This window comes from Saccopteryx leptura, chromosome 1 (assembly GCF_036850995.1).
Source record: "Saccopteryx leptura isolate mSacLep1 chromosome 1, mSacLep1_pri_phased_curated, whole genome shotgun sequence".
Classification (NCBI taxonomy): domain Eukaryota; kingdom Metazoa; phylum Chordata; class Mammalia; order Chiroptera; family Emballonuridae; genus Saccopteryx; species Saccopteryx leptura.
Window position 1 is genome coordinate 191151489 of NC_089503.1, and position 22224 is coordinate 191173712.

The window sequence follows — 22224 nt, forward strand, 5'->3', positions numbered from 1 at the left end:
CAACTGAGCTATTTTAGCGCCTGAGGCAAGACCATGGAGCCATTCTCAGCACCTGAGGCCAACTTGCTCCAATGGAGCCATAGCTGTAGGAGAGGAAGAAAGAGATAGAGATGGGAGAAGGGAGAGGAGAAGGGGTGGTGAAGCAAATGGTCATTTCTACTGTGTACCCTGACTGGGGATCAAACCCAAGACACCCATACTCCAAGCCCATGCTCTACCACTGAGCCAACTAGCTAAGGCCAAACCTAGTACATAATTTAAAACAACATGAATGATTGGTCAGGGAAAAGAAGAAGGTTGGGAGCAGGAGAAAGTGCCATTGGGTTTTGAGTACAATCTCCTTTTAAGTATCCTTTCTTGACATATAAAGAAGATAGTAATCTTGACAGGTAGATGCTGGGTAAATGTTAATGCAAGTTGCTCAGAAACTGCACTTCATTTGGGGTAACAGATTTTGAAATATAACATTAGACATTTGGCTTTCTCACACAATGATGAGAAAGCAAGAGTTCTTGATTCAAATGTAAAATTAAAAATTGATCCTCAAATTATCTTTGTGGAATGTCAGATCACAGTTATTCTTTCTTCCTTGAAAAAACATGGTGATGGAAGGAGACTTGATTTGGAGTGGTGAACACACGATACAATAATATACACATGGTACATTGAAGAATTTTACCCCTGAAACCTACATAATTTCATTAACCAATGTTGCCCAATAAATTCAATAAATAATATAATGGTATTATTTGATATTTTAAAAAGCATTTTATTTAAGGGAACTTGTCAAGGCTAGTGTCATAATTTCTATAAATAATTGCATTCATTTGGTAAGTAATTTTTATCCTAAGGAAAAAAATAGATGTAGAACTTTTTTTATATTGGAAAGGACAAGAAAACAAAGAGAAGCACTTAGGTATAAAATACCTTGGCTAAGTGGTCTAAAGATAAGGCCTTTAAGAGTCTATAATAGGAGGGTTTGTGACAGGGAAGAGGTCTTAAGGTGGGAGAAATAAGAACTAAAGTTTCAGTGATGATAACTAGGAGGAGATGGGAAGTAAAACTTCCTGTGTGGAAGAACAGCTTTTGTCAATGCTGCTGTTCCTAGGTGGGATCTAAGAGATTTTGAGAAACATGGAGACCAGGAGACTGGAAAGCAGACAGTTGCAGCTTGTCACAAGATGATGAAGTTCAGAGACCATAATCTTACAAGGACAGACCATGCAAAAATAAAATTTTTAAAAATGTGAAAAAGAAGTGCTCAGAGAACCTACCTGCAAATAAACAGTGAACAGCCATCAACTCTACAAGCCAAGAGTGAACCAAAAAATGTTAACTGCTCTCCAATAAGTCAACTTTTTTAATATTATCAAATTACAACCTCATATTAAAATAAGGTGGAAATGTTATATGAACAATCCTGTGTCGTTTATTTCTTCATATTTCCAATGCAACAGTGTTAATCATTTTACCTTTCATTTCTCAGGAATGCACTAAAGATATAGTAGTTAGACTATCTAAAAGGAGTAGAGCTGTAAGAAGCTAGTCAATATTTGTATGACTGGGCAGGCAATATCACATCCTAGATGGACAAGAAAGAAACGTCATTTCTGGTTTTTATTAAGTCTACAGAGTCAGTCTGCATGTGATTCAAGATCTAAAGCTTTTCCTTTTTAATTCTGAAATTCACCTTAAGCACAATTATAGTTGAAAATAAGCATATTTGCAGGGATTCCATGACCCAGCTCAATAAAACAATGAAACTTGAGAATATGATAATTTGAAAACAACTATGTGGAAAAAGTCAATACTCCTCTCGCATCTGTTTGAAGAAACTAATGATTAAATGTTGCTTAAAACATGAATCAGTTAAATACCTCTAGGAAGCAATAAAAACATACATAGTTAATTCAAATCATTAGTGTAACACAGTGTATATTTTTGAGGATGCTATCATGTGACAAGGGCTATATATATCCTTCTTCCAGATTAAATTTTACAGTATCTCAACTACTATCCTAAGTAAAGGTTACTAAAACTATAAAGGATGTCTGTGAAATACAATCCAGAGATCTTAAATTTAAACCTCCAATTTTTCAACACTACCTGCTTTTTTTTTCTCTTTCTATTTGAATTAGAGCTGTTTAATTACAAAGGGGTGTGGAATATTTTTTCCCTTCCAATCCTTTTCCTAAAGTTTTGTTCTTATGTAAAAATATTTTTATTGAATGTATTGAGGTGACACTGGTTAATAAAATTACATAGGTGTTAAGTGCACAATTCTACAATATATCATCTGTATATTATTGCATTGTGTGTTCACCACCCCAAGTCAAATCTCCCTCCATCAGCATCCATAATGTTTTTTCCTTCAACTGAATGTCTAATAGAATTCACTGCCAAAGTTTAATTTTATTTTAATATTTAAGATATTATTGTTTCTTGATTGTGAAATAAAAGAAAAATTGAACCATTATCTGAAAAACACAATTTAATTAAGCATGTACATTTTTATAGAAATATTTTTGACTTGATGTTAATCATTCAACAAACTTAAAAAAGAAAATGAGGACTCTACTTAGTCTTCCATTCCCCACTCCACAGTCATCTCTTCCCACTCACCCTCAAACTCACTGTGCCGTATCAGGAGCATATGTACATTAAAAGTCAGAAGCAAAAGATATGTTTAACCAACTGTATATGTGACAAACTGCTTGTAAAGAGTTTTTACTATCTGAACTCAGTAAGAGTCAATGACTTTGAATAAACTAGAAAGATATTTGGTTTTTAAAACTCAGAAAGATGTACTGTATTTAGTAACTACAAAGGTTCACTAGGTTTTAATTCCTCAGTGAACAGGACTTGGGCCTCCAGGATTGTACTTTTTGAAATTAGGATGTGTTTATATTTGGAAACTGCCCAAAATTCATTCACATCTAGAAGAGAAAGCACACTGCCAAACACAAAATTAGGGAAGGAAAAAAGCTTATATTCTAAATAAGGTTTGTATAACAAATACTTCCATCTGTTTCACAGAGATTAAATATAATTACTTCAAAACAGTCCAATGACATTTAAGCATCTGGCAAAAAAAGAAAGCATGTATTTATGGGAAAGGTTTCAGTTTAGTTACGTTACTTTGTCCTCAAGGATAAGTAGAAGAATGTAAAATGAGATTATTCCTCATATATTTAATAAAAAAAACTGGGCTTAAACATTAAACTCCAGTTTATTTTTTCTAGATAAAATTTAAATGTTCCCTCAAATACCATTATTAAACTATGAAGGCAAAATTAAGATTCCATTCAGATGTCTTTCAAACACTGTTTCAGACCTGAAATTAAACACTGCAGTTATGAAAACACAAAAAGTTTGAAACACTTCCAAGGGGAGCCCAAACCAAGTCCAAGTATGCACATGTCACATTTCCCTTCTGGAGATACCTTTCACATGAACGAGATCCCCATCTTATGAGTGACAAGGTACATGTGAATTATACGCCAAATAAAGGCAAACTTCCCCAATCATCAACCCTCTCTACTGTCTGAGTCAGTTATTGACCCTTAGCCTTCAATCTATCCCATTCGACTCACTCTGAGATAATAGATGGGCTTTTTAGAACTTTTCCCTTTACAGTGAACACAGCATTAAACTTAACCAGTAGGAGGTGCTGAAAGGACACTGGAGGAGCAAGGGGCCCTTCTTCTTGATTCTGATGTGCAAGTGTTTGTCTTTTCTTCTTCCTGCTGAACAGTTAATCATCAGTGTGGGGGTGTAAGGACATCTGGGGGTCCTCTGTCCCAGCCACAGCTACAGTAGCTCACCCAGAGTAAGTCTTCTCACTCTTGGCTCTTGAAGCCTTGGCCCAGTGACCTCTGCACTCCTTATTGGACACCATGACCTGTGCACATACACTAGTCATGGCTCACTTGTACCGAGGCTTGTGTTCTGGGCTCTGTCAACATGGTCACTGTCTGGTATGGGCTTCATGCTCCATGAAGCACTCTGACTCCTGCAAGTCCAGCTGTGGCACACCTGCTGCCCAGAACTTTGGTTTCCTGCTGCTAAAAGACTGGGGACCAGCTGTGGCCCAGGCAAACCAGGGGGCTGCAGCCACAACTTCTCCAGAAAGAGGTGTAGTGCAGTCTTAGGGAAAAAGTCCCCTTCCAAGTTTACCTTCCTTGGGTACTCTCCCTCAGCCCTAGAGTACCAGTTAGAGGTATCTTTATATCCTTGCACATTCACATCACAGATTAGGCATTAACTATAATAAACTTCCCTATTTATGTTATTCTGTGGTTTTATTCCCCCAGTTGGACCCAGATTGATAGACTAGTGCCTACTGATAACACTGAGAGTCCATGTCACATTTTTTACCTTGAAATTATTGAGCTCCTATTTCTACATATCAATTGAATGAATAGATAACTCAAACCCAACATGACCAAGACATATTATTGGTCATCCTTCACCAAACCACTTCCACATACCAGTTAATACCAGGATTCAGTATCAGACTAGAACAAATAGAAGGAAAGATTAGCAAACTCAAAAACAGATCACTGGAAATGATCTAGCAGGAGGAGCAAAAAGAAAAAAAAATGAAAGAGAGTGAAGATAACTTAAGGGACTTACAAGACACCATAGATAGGCCAATATACACACTATAGGAGTTCTAGTAATTAGAACAGAGAGAAAAAGAAAGAGGCAGCAAATTTATTTAAAGAAATAATGGCTGAAAACTTCCCAATCTAGAAAGGATAGGGATTTCTAGATTCATGAAGCCTAAAGAACTTCACACATTAGTAAAAACAAGCTTATCCTGAGATATTATAATCAAAGTGTCAATAGTCAAAAACAAAGAGAGAACTTTGAAAGTAGTGAGAGAAAAGTAATATGTAACAAACAAAGGAATCCCCACAAGGCAATCAACAGATATATTGTAGGCCAAGAGGAAACAAGATTAAATAAACAAAGTATTGAAAGAAAAATAAAAGAACCTGCCAGCAAAGAATATACTTAACAAAACCGTCCTTCAAAAATAGAGGAAAAACATTCCGCAGCATTTATCCATTTATCTACTGATGGGCACTTTTGCTGTTTCCAGGTCTTGGCTATTGTAAATAACACTGTAGGATTGGGCTCCTGAAAGCTGTATAATTATGTTAATCAGTGTCACCCCTATAAATTTAATTTAAAAAATAAAAACAAAGGAGGAATAAAAGCTTTCCTAGAGAAACAAACACTGAGGGAGTTTATCATCACTTGAATTGTCTTACAAAGAATGCTAGAAGTATTTCAACTTCAAATGAAAAGACATTAAACAAAAACATATTTCTGAAGAAAGTATAAAACTTATTGGTAAAGAAAAATATATAGACAAGTAAAAATATTGCATTACTCTACCAGTGGTTGGAAAACCACTTTTAATTTTACTCTAAAATATAAAAGACAAAGCATTAAAAATCTAACTAAAACATAATAATGATACACAAAAGAAAATGAGAAAGGAATCATAGTATATAAATACAACCCCAAACATCCTCCCCAAAACAATGAAACACAAAGGAAGACATAGAGAAAAAGACAGACAAAAGAACTACAGGACAAACAGAAAAGAGTTTTAAAAATGGTATTAAATACTTTCTAAATGAATCTCACCAGTCAGAAGGAATAGATAGAATGGCTAAATGGCTTAAGAAAAAACCCCCCAAAATAAGATTTAACTGTATGCTTTCTGTAAGAGACTCACCTTTAGGTTTAAGGGTACACATAGGCTGAAAGCAAATGAATGCAGAAAAACATTCAATTCCATGCAAATAGTAACAAAGAGTGTAGAGGAAGTTATACTTATATCAGATAAAACAGACTGTAAGTCAAAAACTATCATAAGAGACAAAGGTCATTAGATAATGATTAAAAAAGGTTCTGTTAGGAAGATATAACATTATATATACATGTGCACTCAAGATTAGAGCACATAAATATATGAATCAAACATTGGTAGATGTACAGAAAGAAAAAGAAATACAATAGAGTCGTGTGCCAAAAATATGACAGAGATATGTTCTGAGAAACACGTCATTAGGTGATTTTGTCATTATTGTGCAATTATTGAGTGCACTTACACAAATCTAGATAATATAGCCTACTACACATCTAGACTGTATGGTCTCCTAAGGTACAAAAGCCTGTGTAGCATGTTACTTAAATCTAACACAAGAAAAACAAAGCAATCAAGAGACACAGTAAACAAAAGATGCATGAGGCTGCTGCTGGAGTAACACAATATACTATTATACTTTATAGCAATTTTTTTTAATGAGAAAGAGTGAATTCTAAGATGACAATAATAGGTGTAGTAGGCCCTGGCCAGACAGCTCAGAGGATATAGCATCATCCTAGATGCAGAGGTCACAGGTTCAATCCCTGGTCAGGGCACATATGAGAAGCAACCAATGAATACATAACTAAATGGGACTAAGTGGGACAAGAAGTTCATGATTCTCTGTCTCTTTCTCTCTCCCAAATCAATGAAAAAAAATTTTTAAAGAAAGAAAATATAGTATAGTAAATACATAAACCAGTAACATCATTATTTATTATCACTATCAAGTACAGTATATGGTGGACTGTATATAATTATAGGTGCTATTCTTTTATACAAATGGCAGCACAGTAGGTTTCTTTACACCAGCATCATCACAAACTTGTGGTAATAACGTATTATGCTATGACATTATGACAGGTACAAAATCACTAAGTGACAGAAATTTTTCAGCTCCATTATAATCTTACAGGATCACTGTAATTATATAAGATGGGTTGTTGACCAAAACATCATTAAGCAGCACATGACTATAACAGTATAGGACACTTCAACATCCCAGTTTCAATAGTAAATAGATCAGACAGGAAATCAACAAAGAAACACTGGACATGATTAACACCATAGACCAAATGTACCAAACAGATATATTTCAATTCAACAATAAAATATACATTGGTCTCAGCACCTACAGTACATTCTCTAGGATAGATCACATGTTAGAGTTTATAAAACAAGTTTTTAAAAATTTAAGAAAACTAAAATCATATCAAGTATCTTTGTTAATGATAATTAAGTGAAAGTAGAACTCAACAGCTAACAGAAAACTTAAAATTTCACAAATATGTAGAGCCTGACCAGGCACTGGTGCAGTGGACAGAGAGTCAAACTGGGATGCAGAGGCCCCAGGTTCAAAACGCCAAGGCCACCAGCTTGAGTGCAGGCTCATTTGTTTTGAGTAAGGCCCACCAGATTGAGCCCAAGGTTGCTGGCTTGAGCAAGAGGTCACTTGGTCTGCTGTAGCCCCTAAGTCAAGGCACATATGAGAAAGCAATCAATGAACAGTTAAGGTACTGCAACAAAGAATTGATGCTTCTCATCTCTTTCCCTTCCTGTCTGTCTGTCCTATTTGTCCCTCTCTCTGTCTGTCTCTGTCACACACAAAAAAAACTCACAAATATGTAGAAATTAAACACACTTTTGAATAACTAATGGGTTAAAAAAGAAACCAATGGTATATTAGGAAATATCTTGAGACAATTGCATGTGAAAACTTAACATATTAAAACATGAAATGGGCCCTGATAGGTTGGTTCAGTGGTAGAGCATTGATTGGCCCAGCATGTGGAAATCCCAGGTTGGATTCCCAGCCAGAGCACACAGAAGAAGTGCCCATCTGCTTCTCCATCCTTCCCCCTCTCCTTTCTCTCTCTCTCTCTTTCCCTCCTGAAGCCAAGGTTCCATGGGAGCAAAGTTGGCCTGGGCGCTGAGGATGGCTCCATGGCCTCCTCCTCAGGCACTAGAATGGCTCCAGTTGCAGTAGAGCAATGCTCTAGATGGGCTGAGCATTGCCCCCTGGTGGGCATGCTGGATGCATCCCAGTCAGGCACATGCAAGAGTCTGTCTGTCTGCTGCCCCCCACTTCTCACTTTGGAAAAATACAAAAAACAAAACAAAAAACATGAAATGCAGCAAAAGTCATACTAAAAGAGAAGTTTATGGCAATAAAATTGCCACAACAAAAAAGAAGAAATATAAAACCTAACATTATACTTCAAAAATTTAGAAAAAGAAGAAACTAACCCAAAGTTAGCAGGATAATAATAAAAATTAGGACATAAATAAATAAAATAGAATAGAAAAACAAGAAATAAACAATAAAACTGAGAGTTTTTTTAAAGATAAAATTGACAAACCTTAGAATAAAAAAATAAATAAAAAAAAGGTGCAAATAAATACAATAAAAAATAAGAGAGACATAACAACTGGTTCCACAAAACAAAAAAAAATTAAGAGACAACTATGAAAAGTTATAAGCCAACAAAATAGATAACTTAGAAGAAATGGATAAATTATTAGGAACATATAACCAATTTAGGCTAAATCAAAAAGAAAAAGAAAGTGTGAACACACCTGTAATGACTAAGGAGAATGAATGAGTAATCAAAAAACTCACAATAAATAAAATCCCAGGACCAGATGGCTTTACTGGCAAATTCTACCAAACATTTAAAGCAGAGCTAATGCCAATTCTTCTCAAATTCTTCCAAAAACCCTAAGAAGGAGGAATACTTCTAGACACATTTATTAAGGCCAGCATTATCCTAATACCAAAGCCAAACAAAGACATTATAAGTAAAGAAAACTATAAGTCAATACTCCTGATGAGCATTACATGTAAAAATCCTCAACAAAATACTAGCAAACTAAATTCAACAGAAAAATTAAAATGATCATTCACCATGATCAGATGAAATTTATCCTTGTAATGCAAGGATGGTTCAATATACAAAAATAAATTAATATGATACAGTCCATTAACAAAATGAAGGATAAAATCACATGATCATCACAAGCACTTGATAAAATTCAACACCTTTTCCTAATAAAAACTCAATAAACTAGAGAAATTAGTTAACACAATAAAGGCCATATATGACTGGCCCACAGCAAATATTATACTCAATAGAGAAAAACTGAAAGCTTTTACATAATATTAGGAACAAGGCAATGATGCCCACTCTTGCTACTTGCGGAAATTGAAGCAGTAATCAAACAACTCCCAACAAACAAAAGCTCAGGACCAGATGACTTCGCAGGTGAATTCTCCAAACATTTAAAGAAGACTTAATACCTATCTTTCTCAAACTTCCCAAAAAATTAAAGACGAAGAAACACTTCCAAACTCATTCTGTTAAGCCAGCATTACATTGATACTAATAAAACCATTATTAAAAAGGAGAATTACAGGCCAATATCCCTTATCAACATAGATGCAACAATTCTCAACAAAAGAACCATCAAACTGAATTAAAGAGAACATAAGAGAATACACACCATGATTGAATGGGAATTACACCAGGGATGAAAGTATGATTCAGTATTCACAAAACAGTGTGATACACCATATCAACAAACTGAAGGTTACAAATCTTATGTTCATTGCAATAGATGCAGAAAAAGCATTTGACAAAATTCAACATTCATTTATGATAAAAAAAAAAAAACTTTAAACAAAGTGAGTATAGAAGGAACTTACCTCAATATAATAATGGATATATAAGACAAGCAAAGGGCTAATATCTTACTCAATGGTCAAAAGCCAAAAGCTTTTCTTTTTTTTTTTTTTTCAAAAGCTTTCCTTTTAAGATCAGGAACAATACAGAGATGCCCACTCTCACCACTACTCAGCATAGTACTGGGAAGTCCTAACCACCATTAGAAGACAAGAAAAAGAAGTAAAAAGCATCCAATTTGGAAAGGCAGAAATAAACTGTCAATATTTTCAGATGATATGATACTATACATAGAAAACCCTAAATAATCTACCAACAAATATAATTAATAAATTAATTCAGTATAGTAGCAGAATACAAAATTAATATACAGAAATCTGTCACATTTCTAGATACCAGTTACAATCAGAAAGAGTAATTAAGAAAATAATTCTAATTACAATTGCATCAAAAAGAAAATTTCTAGAAATAAATTTAACAGGGGGGCATGAAAGACTTTACTCTAGAAACTCTAAGACACTGAAAAAAGAAACTGAAGAGAACATAAATAAATGGAAAGCTATATCATGCTCATAGATTGAAAAAAATGATTGTCATTAACCCTTTGACTAGTGAGATTTTTTCATGCTCACTGACCCCCAGGAGTGAGGTGGTTTTTTTTTCAAAAAATGAAATTAGTTACAGTTTTATTAACTTAAAATCATGTTTGTTTGATAACCAATTTATGGAAACAAAAAAAAACATACATTTGCCTTTTTTTAATGTTGCCTTACACATTTTTAAAATAAAAAGTTTTGTATGATTGTACTCTGGAGGCATGAGGACGTACATGAACGTTTGTACTACTCAAAGGGTTAAAATGACTATATTACACAAAGCAAGGCAATAATAAAATTTCTATCAAACTGGCAAAAAAAAAGGTTCTGAAACTTATATGAAATCACAGAAGACCACAGTAGCCAAAGCAATCTTGAGAACGAAGAATAGAATTGGAAGTTATCACACTCTTTGGCTTCACACTATATGACAAAGCTACAATAATCAAAATAGTATGGTACTGGTGCAGAAAGAGACACACAGATCTATAGAACAGAACAGAGAATTCAAAAACAAATTCTTGCAAATTGGACAGTTAATCTATGATAAAGGAGGCAACGGTACATAATGGAGACATGTCAGTATTTCAGTCTCTCGAACAAGTGCTGTTGAGACAACTGAACAGATACATGCAAAAAAAAAACAAACAAAAAAAAACCAACCCCAAAATTAATCCTCTGTACCTCTAAATGATTACATTTTAAATAACCATTTCATTTGGTTATTAATATACTAAATACATAATCTATTTTTTCCAGTTTTCCATCATGTAGTAAAAATTAGTTAATACACCATTCAAACCTTCCCTCTCAGTCTTCATAATGATTCAGTCTGAAAGCCTATGCTTATTGACTGGGTAGCAACTCTAAGCTTGATTGATAGATTCTGTGCAGTGCACAGTGAGAAGTATTTTCTCTTTAAAAAGTCTCAATCTTACAGGGGAAATCACATATACACATGTTTAAAAAGTATCAAATTTAACAGCACACAAGCAGGTTGAATACACTGCCTTAGGGAGTGGTGAGAGAAGAGTCTAGGTCTTGTCCACCACATGTGTCTCCCAAAGTTAGTAATTCTTTGACTTGGCCATGAAAGAGTCAAAGACCAACTAAGGCCATGCCCCCAAAGAGCCTAGAAGCTTAAATATCAGGCACAGAGAAGATCAGAAACAAAATGAAAAAAAAACCCCTCAGTTATTAGACACAAAATAGGGCCACCCTGAGACTTTCTCATAAATATAATCTAAATCACTGAAGAGAGAAATGCTTTGTTACAGTGTGAATCAACATTATTGAATGCCATGTCCCAGCTAAAACCATGTCATCCATCACTGCACAGACCACACTTTCCAAAGGCATGGACTGCACCACACTATGCTCATTTTCCTCTGATACCTTACTCTTTTCTTGCCAATTGTTTAAGAAGGAAGCCAGAATGACCTGCCGCTTAGTGAAATAAACTGTGGGAGTTTAAAGAAATGGAGCCAAAATGAATTAAATCCCAATGACACCACAACACTAGCTAAAAGACCTTGAGCAAGTCATCTAACTATTCTATCCCTAAATTTCTTCTATGCAAAATGGGGATAATAATAGGACCTACCCATTGTTTTCACGTGAAGAGTAAATGAGTTAGTGCACAGACTACTACTCAGCTAAGATGACCTGCACATAACTATCCACTATTATTACAGTTAAAAAGAGGGAATGTGAATGACCTCACATGCAGCATGCTCTGAATCATAATCTTTGAAACTATGAATCACACCTTTGTCCTGCATGCTCCAGGAAAAGTATTTTAACAAATCTATACTTACATAAATTCAGGGTACCCATATAAAATTTCCTTCTTAAAGCAATAAACCTAGAGATACATAGTAACAAGGATTGTGTATGTATTATATACTCACACTTAAAATTACTCACATTCTCATAGAGAGCTTGCAGAGTCTCCAGATCAACCACAGAGTTGTCCAAGTTCACAACAGCTATTAAAAAAAAAAGACCAAAGTAAGAATATTAAATTACTTAGCAATAAGTCAGCTATGAAAAGATGCCCGACCACCTTGAGCAGTAGTGACCATCTCCAGAATAGTGTTCATGATCCATCATTATTCAGTGAGTGTGGGGGCTCCAACTTAAATGCATTTATTGCCCCACTTCAAGGAAATTCACTGGGTGCAGAGGTAACATGTTAGAGCTTTCACCTGCTCCACAAATACAAAATCTGGGGGGTATGGTCCAGCCAAGAGTCAAAGATAAACTGTGTCTTTCAAGGTCTAACTGTCTGAATTTGAAAAATTTGCTTAATTGAGGAAATCAGATAAATCACTCTTACTACTGTCACAACCTAGTTTTACAATGATGAACACTCATATCTGCCTGTCTAAAGATATACAACAAAGGTTAAGTCTAATCACTATACTGATGGACTTATAGACATAACGAATGCATTTTCTGTTATGATTTTTTTAACTGTTATAATAAAAGAACAATAATTTGATTATGGTATTGAGATTAACACAGATAGATCCTTAAAAATCCAGTCTTCATGTACAAACTATCCATGCTTATTCAAGGAAGAAGTGGAATGTATAATCAAAAGTTGAAAGTATGTTCTGAAATGCATTTTTTGGCTTGGGAATTATATTGCATTTTGGAGTCATGTTGTTTTATAATTTGGTTGACATAGGTTAATTAATAGCATTCTTCATTACTTATATACATATTAGAAATGAGGTGAATTTGTCCCAATCAGAATATGTGCCAAGTAGCCAGTGAGAGAGAGATCTTTGAGATTAAAGATTTCTGGTTAAAAAATCACAAAGTGGATAATCACAAATTGGTTGTATTTGTTTTGGTAACTGAAATATTTTACAATGTCTTTTTTCTCAAAGCTGAAAGTACATGAAACATTTTCTAGTTGACTCTGGCAAAATCCCAAGAAAGAATTAAGAAAGACAAGTGGGAAATTGAAGCATATGATGGATGAGAATTCTAACCAAGATAATTTAACTTTTCTGCTTGAAGCTGGGAACAGAGCCCATGATTCACCAACAAATATTATAGCAAAAGGAATATGATCCCTCAATCCTAATAATATCCCACTCTCTCCATTTCCAAAATAATTAGGTCTCAAATATCAATCTAAGAATTTGATTAAGAGCCTCAGACAAATCTTTACACTCCTTAGACCACATAAGGCAAACATATGAAAAACTAATGTTTCAAAGTAGTAAAATATAGCCCAACTAACTCTGTTTTTCAAAAATTAAATAAAAGGGATTAACAAATGATTTTTACTAAAGGTAAAGTGGCTATAAATAATGTAACAATGCTGAGGTCACCGGTTCGAAACCTTGGGCTTGCCTGCTCAAGGCACATATGGGAGTTGATGCTTCCAGCTCCTCCCCCCTTCTCTCTCTCTGTCTCTCTCTCCTCTCCCTCCCTCTCTCTCTCTCTCCCTCTCTCTCTCCTCTCTAAAAATGAATAAATGAAATTTTAAAAAAATAATGTAACAAAATGTGTAAGAACCAAAATAAGATAGTAAGTTCATGTACAAAATTACTCCAATTGGATTTGTAGAGTCTATCCCTTTAAGAAAATTTTATAGTGAATCCGGAGGTCTGACTTCAAAATTCATTAGATAATAATCCAGTATTTCTGCATTCCTCTGGTGATATAAAAAGAGATTGATGAAAAAAACTATGCATGAAATGCTAGTAGTCAATTTAGCATATAATTTCATTCTCAGAGAAAGAAAAAGAAACATAATGAAATCATTCATACTCAAATCAAAACTCATAAAAGGCAAAACTGTCTTCTGACTTTATCCATCGTTTTAAAACATAATATTATTCCTACAAGTTTTCCCTACATGGAACCTTACTTATGAATACACTAAAGTTTTTATCTTTTAAACTAATGCAGTATCAGGTATTGAAGACTATCTTAATAAATGTCATATGGTTCTAACCATAGATATATTTCTCCATGTATTAGATGCTCCCATGTATAAGACGCACCTTAACTTTGAGGCCCTAAATTTGAAGAAAAAAATGTATTACATAACGTTATTGAACTCAAGTTTTATTCATCATAAAGTTCATAGTACTCCTCATCACTGTCAAAACTCCCATCCATTAGCTTGTCCTCATCTGTGTCTGATGATTAATCACTGTCTTCAACAATGAGCATAAAAACAAGTGTGAAAAAGAAGGAAATGCAAGTAAAAAACTCTACAACCACTATATAAAATGCACCCAGTTTTTAGACCCCAAATTTTTCGAAAAAATGTGCATCTTATACATGGGGAAATACGGTATATGGTCCTAAGCAAGTCCACAAAAGTTTCTAACCAGTGAAATCTCAATTTTTAATCATGTACAGAAAGTCTCAGTAGAAAGCAACTCCATTCAATTTTCCTATAGTTGGCTTTACATTTATGAGATGCTAACACAATACAATTGGGAATCAATAGCTTTGGCAAAACAATAGTGTCATGCTTGAGTAGCTGAAAATAAAGAAGATTAGATACTGGCAAATGAGTGGATGCAATGGCAGAGCTCTAGATAGGAAGTAAAGGTAGAAGATGTAATTTTAAAAAGGTTAAAGGTATTGAGGTGCTAACTTTCCTCAATATGAAAAGCACATTTTAACATTTTAGAAATCAGAATTCAGACTAAAATTCATGTCACTACATTTTTAGTGTGTCTTGCAGGGCTTCCTCCCTTAACTCTGTGTCTAGGTTGGGCAGTATAGTTTCCACTGATACAATTCTAAAATCAAGGACATAAGATAATGCACTCATTCATGTACTCAACAAATGTTAAGTGTTTCTTATAACTCAGCAACTATACTCAATCACTAGATTGATTAACAGTTACTTGATTAACAATAATTTGTAATATGAGCTATTGAATATGAACATACTCAATTACCCAATCCTGAGTAGCTGCAAACAACTAGTTATGGGTAAAGACTACCCTAGTCAGATTTCTAGTTATGTCCATTATAAGGAATTTATAGAAATATACATATGTTTGTGTAAACTTTTTTAAGGTGGCAAAGGATTGAAGAAAATAAGATACTCAGAAATTTCAGTCTAATATTTTAACTTTCTTTGAGAGGAGAACGCCTGAGTACTGAAATTATATCAAGGTGATAGTCCTTCTATTCCCTCAAAAGGGGATATGATTCTGATAAAATAGTTTACTGATGTGGAAGAAACACAGACCATGGAATCTGACTTAACTGGGTAAATTCAAAATTGTATGTACCGCTACATCACTTCAAGTTACTAACTTGAAAAGTTTCCGTTTCTTTACAGGGAAGACAGAAGGAAATAATAGGAAAATTAGCAACATTTTGGGTTGTGTGGGGACCAAACATGTAACAAGTATAAGGATCTGGCATGTGGTGGGCTAATATTACTTCCATCTTTAAGTTTTCAAGAAAGTTGACCAATTTTTCTGTCTCTCATAAACCTTATATCTAACCCAAAGTTAAATAAACTTCTATTTTCTCTATTTGTGTTTTAGTGTCCTCATGTACTGAAGAGAAAAATTCCAGTTGTGTCTATTAAGGGCTGGCACTCTTAACCTGAATGAAGAACTATTAGAACAAAACTGATACAGCTATCAGGTGCTTACTTATACTTGGCCATTTTTACTTACTATAATATTTAAACTCTTAAGTATTAGACTTAGATAGCACAACAGAGTGGCAAGATGGTGATGGAGTAGGCAGATGTACCAACTTCCACCTCCCAGAACCAAAGTGAATAACAACTTAATTTTAAGAACAATCATCTGGAAAAACCAAGAGACTAAACTAAGAGAACTCTTTAACCAAGGATCACTGAAGAAGCCACACTGAGACTGATAGAAAAAGTGGAAACACAGAGAGGGTTGCCCAGCTCCCCAGAGCAAACGGCAGCCCAGAGGTACTCACGTGGTGGGAAGTGAGTTTAATAGAGAGAGGAGGGTCCTGGGCCCCAGGAACAAAGCCCCAGCCTGCAGCCCTTGAGCCTAGAAGAGGAGTACGGACAGTATTTAGCTGCAAAACAAGGCAGGATACTATTTGCAAAAAAGAGACGTATTTCTCAGACCCAAGATTCTTCTTAAATGGACCACAGAGAAAACCTCTTTCACAACCACTCACCCAGTACTCCAGGGGATAGGGAGAGATGAGAGGACTGAAATAGCAGGAAGAGAGTGTAATCTAGGAGGCACAGAGAGAAACACTTTGAGGGACAGCCACCCTAACCCCTGAGCTGAGTCACTCCACAAATCTAAAGTGAATATTTTTCCTGGAACCAGCAATACCAGCAAAGGGAAGCAGGTCACCCGCCAAACAGAAGCTCTCCTGATGCACTCGGAGAAGAGTCATTTAGAAGCAGGGAGCCATCAGGGATACAGTATTGAGTGCTAAGGTCTGAGCTGCATCGTCCCCCCCTGCCCACTGCTGAGTGCTTGCTGGAGGGCAGGCGGCAGCAGGACGCAAAAGCACAATCCCATCAGTGGGGGTGGAAGCCAGGTGCTGACTGTTGCTTTGGCCCGGGCACAAGCTCAGTCCTGTCCATAGGGGTGAAGGCTGAGGGCAGCCGTGGCAGCGGAAGGGGTGCATGAAAGTGGTCCGACAGCAGTCCCACCTATAGTCTCGCCCACAGGGCCAACGCAAAAGCCGGGGAAATGACTGAGACCTGCACTTGAGTGCAGGAGTACAGCTCTGCCCACCTGCGGGGCTGAGGCATGCAGCCTTGGCACCTGAGCACAGTCCACCTGCGGGGATGGGACAAAGGCAGAGGCCAGCCAAGGCTTGTAGCCTGGACACAGAAGAGCAGTCCCACCCATGGGGGTGAGGCAGAAGCTGCAGCGACCACTGCAGCAACTGGGGCCAGCAACGCCTATGCCCAAATGCCCAAGGTGGTGGCAGAAAGTGTGGCGGGCCTGCAGGCAGACCACACCTAGGGAACACAGAGGCCATACCCATCAGACTCCTGTGGCCACACCCTTCTTATAAACAGACAAAATGGGAAGGCAGAGAAATGAGAAATGCAACCCAAGTGAATCAAGAGAAATCCCCAGAAAAAGACTTGAATGAGTCGGAAATAACCAAATTATCGGATGCAGAGTTTAAAATAATAATTATTAGGATGCTCAAAGATCTTAGAGCAACAATGGATGGACATAACAAGCATCTAAATAAAGAGATAGCAAGTGTAAAAAAGGACATTGAAATAATAAAAAATAATCAGTCAGAAATGACAAATACAACATCAGAAATGAAGACTACACTGGAAGGGACTAAAAGCAGGATGGATGAAGCTGAGGATCAAATCAGCAAGAACAAAAGCACAGGAGCAGGGCATCAAAAAGAAAAAAGGCTAAAAAAGTCTGAGGAAACTCTAAGAGAGCTCTGTGACAACATGAAGACAAATAACATCCACATCATAGGGGTTCCTGAAGGTGAAGAGAAAGAACAAGGGATAGAGACCATGACTGAAGAAATCATAGCTGAAAACTTTCCTAAATTGATGAAGTAAAAAGTCACACACGTTCAAGAAGCACAGAGAATCCCATAAAAGAGGAACCCAAAGACATCTAGACCAAGACACATCATAATTAAAATACCAAAGCTAAGAGATAAAGAATACTAAAAGCTGTAAGAGAAAAGCAATCTAATACCTACAAAGGAGCCCCCATAAGGATGACATTTGACTTCTCAACAGAAACATTAGAGGCCAGAAGGGAATGGCAAGAAATATTCAAAGTAATGCAAAACAAGAGCCTACAACCAAGACTTCTCTATCCAGCAAGGCTATCATTTAAAATTGAAGGAGAAATAAAAATCTTTCCAGACAAAAAGAAACTCAAGGAATTCTTTAAAACCAAACCAATGCTACAAGAAATGTTAAACGGCCTGCTGTAAACAGAACAAAGGGGGGGGGGATTTAGTAAAGGGGAATGTATATTAAAAGAATAAAATGGCAATAAACAAAATACATATCAATAATAACCTTAAATGTAAATGGATTAAATGATCCAATCAAAAGACATAGGGTAGCTGCATGGATAAGAAAACAGGATCCATACATATGCTGTCTACAAGAGATACACCTTAAAACAAAAGATGCACATAGACTGAAAGTAAAGAGATGGAAAAATATATTTCATGCAAATTGAAATGAAATAAAAGCTGGGGTAGCAATACTTATATCAGACAAAATGGACTTTAAAACAAAGGCTATAGTAAGGGATAAAGAAGGGCATTACATAATGATAAAGGGAGCAATCCAACAGGAGGATATAACCATTATAAATATCTATGCACCTAATATAGGAGCACCAAAATACATAATGCAGATTTTGATGGGCATAAAGGGTGAGATCAACAACAATACTATAATAATAGGAGATTTTTTTTTCTGTATTTTTCTGAAGCTGGAAACAAGGAGAGACAGTCAGATGCCCGCATGCGCACGACCGGGATCCACCCGGCATGCCCACCAGGGGGTGATGCTCTGCCCTTCCGGGGCGTCGCTCTGTTGCGACCAGAGCCACTCCAGCACCTGGGGCAGAGGCCAAGGAGCCATCCCCAGCGCCTGGGCCATCTTTGCTCCAGTGGAGCCTCGGCTGCGGGAGGGGAAGAGAGAGACAGAGAGGAAGGAGAGGGGGAGGGGTGGAGAAGCAGATGGGCGCCTCTCCTGTGTGCCCTGGCCGGGAATCAAACCCGGGACCTCTGCACGCCAGGCCGACGCTCTACCACTGAGCCAACTGGCCAGGGCCAATAATAGGAGATTTTAATACCCCATTAACATCAATGGATAGATCCTCAAGAAAGAAAATTAAAAAAGAAACAGCAGACTTAAAGGACACACTAGATCAACTGGATTTAATACATATCTTCAAAACCTTTTACCCTAAAGGAGCAGAATATACATTCTTTTTAAGTGCTCATGGTATATTCTCTAGGATAGATCACATGCTAGGACACAAAACGAGTCTCAACAAATTTAAGAAGACTGAAATCATATCAAACATCTTCTCGGATCACAATGGCATGCAACTAGAAGTCAACGAAAATAGAAAAACTGAAAAACACTCAAATACTTGGAAACTAAATAGTATGTTATTAAATAATGAAAGGGTTAACAATGAGATCAAGAAAAAAAATAAAAATTTCCTTGAAACAAATGAAAACGAAAATACAACAACTCAAAATTTATGGGACACAGCATAAGCAGTCCTGTGAGGGAGCACTACAGGCATACTTTAATAAGCTAGAAACATCTCAAATAAATAATTTATCCCTGCATCTAAAAGAACTCGAAAAAGAACAGCAAGTAAAGCCCAGAGAAAGTAGATGGAAGAGAATAATAAAGATCAGAGTGGAAATAAATGACATAGAGGCTAAAAAAACAATACAGAGGATCAATGAAACCAAGAGCTGTTTCTTTCAAAGGGTAAACAAAACTGATAAACCTTTAACAAGACTCACCAAGAAAAGAAAAGGGAGGACTCAAATAAATAAAATTAGAAATGAGAGAGGAGAAGTAACAACTGACACAGTAGAAATACATAGGATTGTAAAAAAACACTATGAAGAACTGTATGCCATAAAATTAGACAACCTAGGCAAAATGGACAAATTCCTCGAAACACATAATCTTTCAAAAATCAATACAGAAGAATCAGAAAACCTAAAGAGACTGATTTCATCAAATGAGATTGAAACAGTTATCAAAAAACTCGCAAAAAACAAAAGTCCTGAGCCAGATGGCTTCACTTGCAAATTTTACCAAATATTCAAAAAAGAACTAACTCCTATCCTTTTCGAGCTATTTCAAAAATTCAAGGGGAGGGAAGACTTCCAAACTCCTTTTATGAGGTAAGCATAATACTGATTCCAAAACCAGGCAAAGACACTACAAAGAAAGAAAAGACCAATATACCTGATGAACTTAGAAGCTAAAATTCTCAACAAAATATTAGCAAACCAGATCCAGCAATACATGAAAAAAATTATACATCAGGATCAGGTGGGATTTATTCTAGGGAGACAAGGCTAGTACAATATCTGCAAATCAATCAATGTGATTCAACACATAAACAAAAGAAAGTATAAAAATATCAATAATGCAGAAAAAGCATTTGATAAAATCTAGCACCCATTTATGATCAAAATTCTCAGCGAAGTGGGAATATAGGAATCATACCTCAACATGATAAAGACCATCTATGACAAACCCACAGCCAACATCATAATCAATGGGCAAAAGTGAAAAGAAATCCCCTTAAGATCAGGAACAAGGTAGGGGTACCCCTTTCACCGCTCTTATTCAACATAGTTCTGGAAGTCCTAGCCACAGCAATCAGACAAGAAGTAGAAATAAAAGGCATCCAAATTGGAAAAGAAGTAAAACTATCATTATTTTCTGATGATATGATACTGTACATAGAAAATCCTAAAGTCTCAGTCAAAAAACTACTGGACCTGATAAATGAATTCAGCAAGGTGGCAGGATATAAAATCAATATTCAGAAATCAGTGGCATTTTTATACACCAACAATGAACTGTCTGAAAGAGAAATTAAGAAAACAATCCCCTTCACTACTGCACACACACAAAAATAAAGTACCGAAGAGTAAATTTAACCGAAGAGGTTAAAGACTTGTACTCGGTAAAGTATAAAACATTGTTAAAGGAAATCAAGGAAGATACAAACAAATGGAAGTATATACCGTGCTCATGGTTAGGAAGAATAAACATCATTAAAATGTCTATATTACCCAAAGCAATCTATAAATTCAAAGCAGTTCCTATTAAAATACCAATGACATACTTCAAAGATATATTAGAACAAATATTCCAAAAACTTATATGGAACCAGAAAAGAACACAAATAGCCTCAACAATTCTGAAAAAAAAGAATAAGGTAGGAGGTATCACACTTTCTGATATCAAGTTATACTACAAGGCCATTATACTCAAAATAGCTTGGTACTGGCATAAGAACAGGCATACAGATCAATGGAACAGAACAGAGAACCCAGAAATAAACTCAAATTGGATAAAAGACTTAAATGTGAGTCATGAAACCATAAACATCTTGGAAGAAAACATAGTCAGTAAACTCTCTAATATCTCTCATAGCAATAATTTGCTGATTTATCTCCACAGGCAAGTGAAATGAAGGACAGGATGAACAAATGGGACTACATCAAACTAAAGAGCACAGCAAAAGACACCATGAACAAAATAAAAAGACAACCCACACAATGGGAGAATATATTTGCCAATATGTTTGATAGGGGGTTAATAACCAAAATTTATAAAGAACTTGTAAAACTCAACACCAAGAAGAGAAACAATACAATCAAAAAATGGGCAGAAGAAATGAATAGACACTTCTCCAAAGAGGACATAAAGATGACCAATAGGCAGATAAAAAAATGTTCAACATCACTAATTAGAGAAATGCAAATTAAAACCACAATGAGATACTACCTCACACCTGTCAGATGGCGCTTTTTAACAAAACAACACATAATAAATGCTGCAGAGGATGTGGAGAAAAGGGAACCCTCCTGCACTGCTGGTGGGAATGCAGACTGGTGCAGCCACTGTAGAAAACAGTATGGAGATTCCTCAAAAAATTAAAATGGAACAGCCTTTTGACCCAGCTATCCCACTTTTAGGAATATATCCTAGGAATACCAAATCACAATTCAAAAGAAGAAATGTACTCCCATATTTATGGCAGCATTGTTTACAATAGCTAAGGTCTGGAAACAGCCCAAGTGTCCATCAGTGGACGAATGGATTAAAAAGCTTTAGTACATATATACAGTTGAATACTAAGTGGCCATGAGGAAGAAGGAAATCTTACCTTTTATAACAACATGGATGGACCTACAAACTATCATGCTAAGTGAAATAAGCCAGGCAGAGAAAGAAAAATATCATATGACCTCACTCATTTGAGGAATCTAATGAACAATGTGAAGAATCAAAGGGACCAGAGGGAAAGCAGTCAGAGGGAAAGTAGAAGAGAAGATG

At 35.9% G+C, this 22224-nt stretch overlaps 1 protein-coding gene across 1 annotated transcript in view; it reads right to left on the reverse strand.

The window, feature by feature from the left end:
* FMN2 (formin 2) overlaps nt 1-22224 on the reverse strand; it is a 386045-nt gene that overhangs the window by 164712 nt on the left and 199109 nt on the right. Inside the window, exon 8 of the mRNA XM_066383454.1 lies at nt 12087-12148. Coding sequence (XP_066239551.1) covers nt 12087-12148 — 62 coding nt within the window. The remainder of the gene's footprint in view (nt 1-12086; nt 12149-22224) is intronic.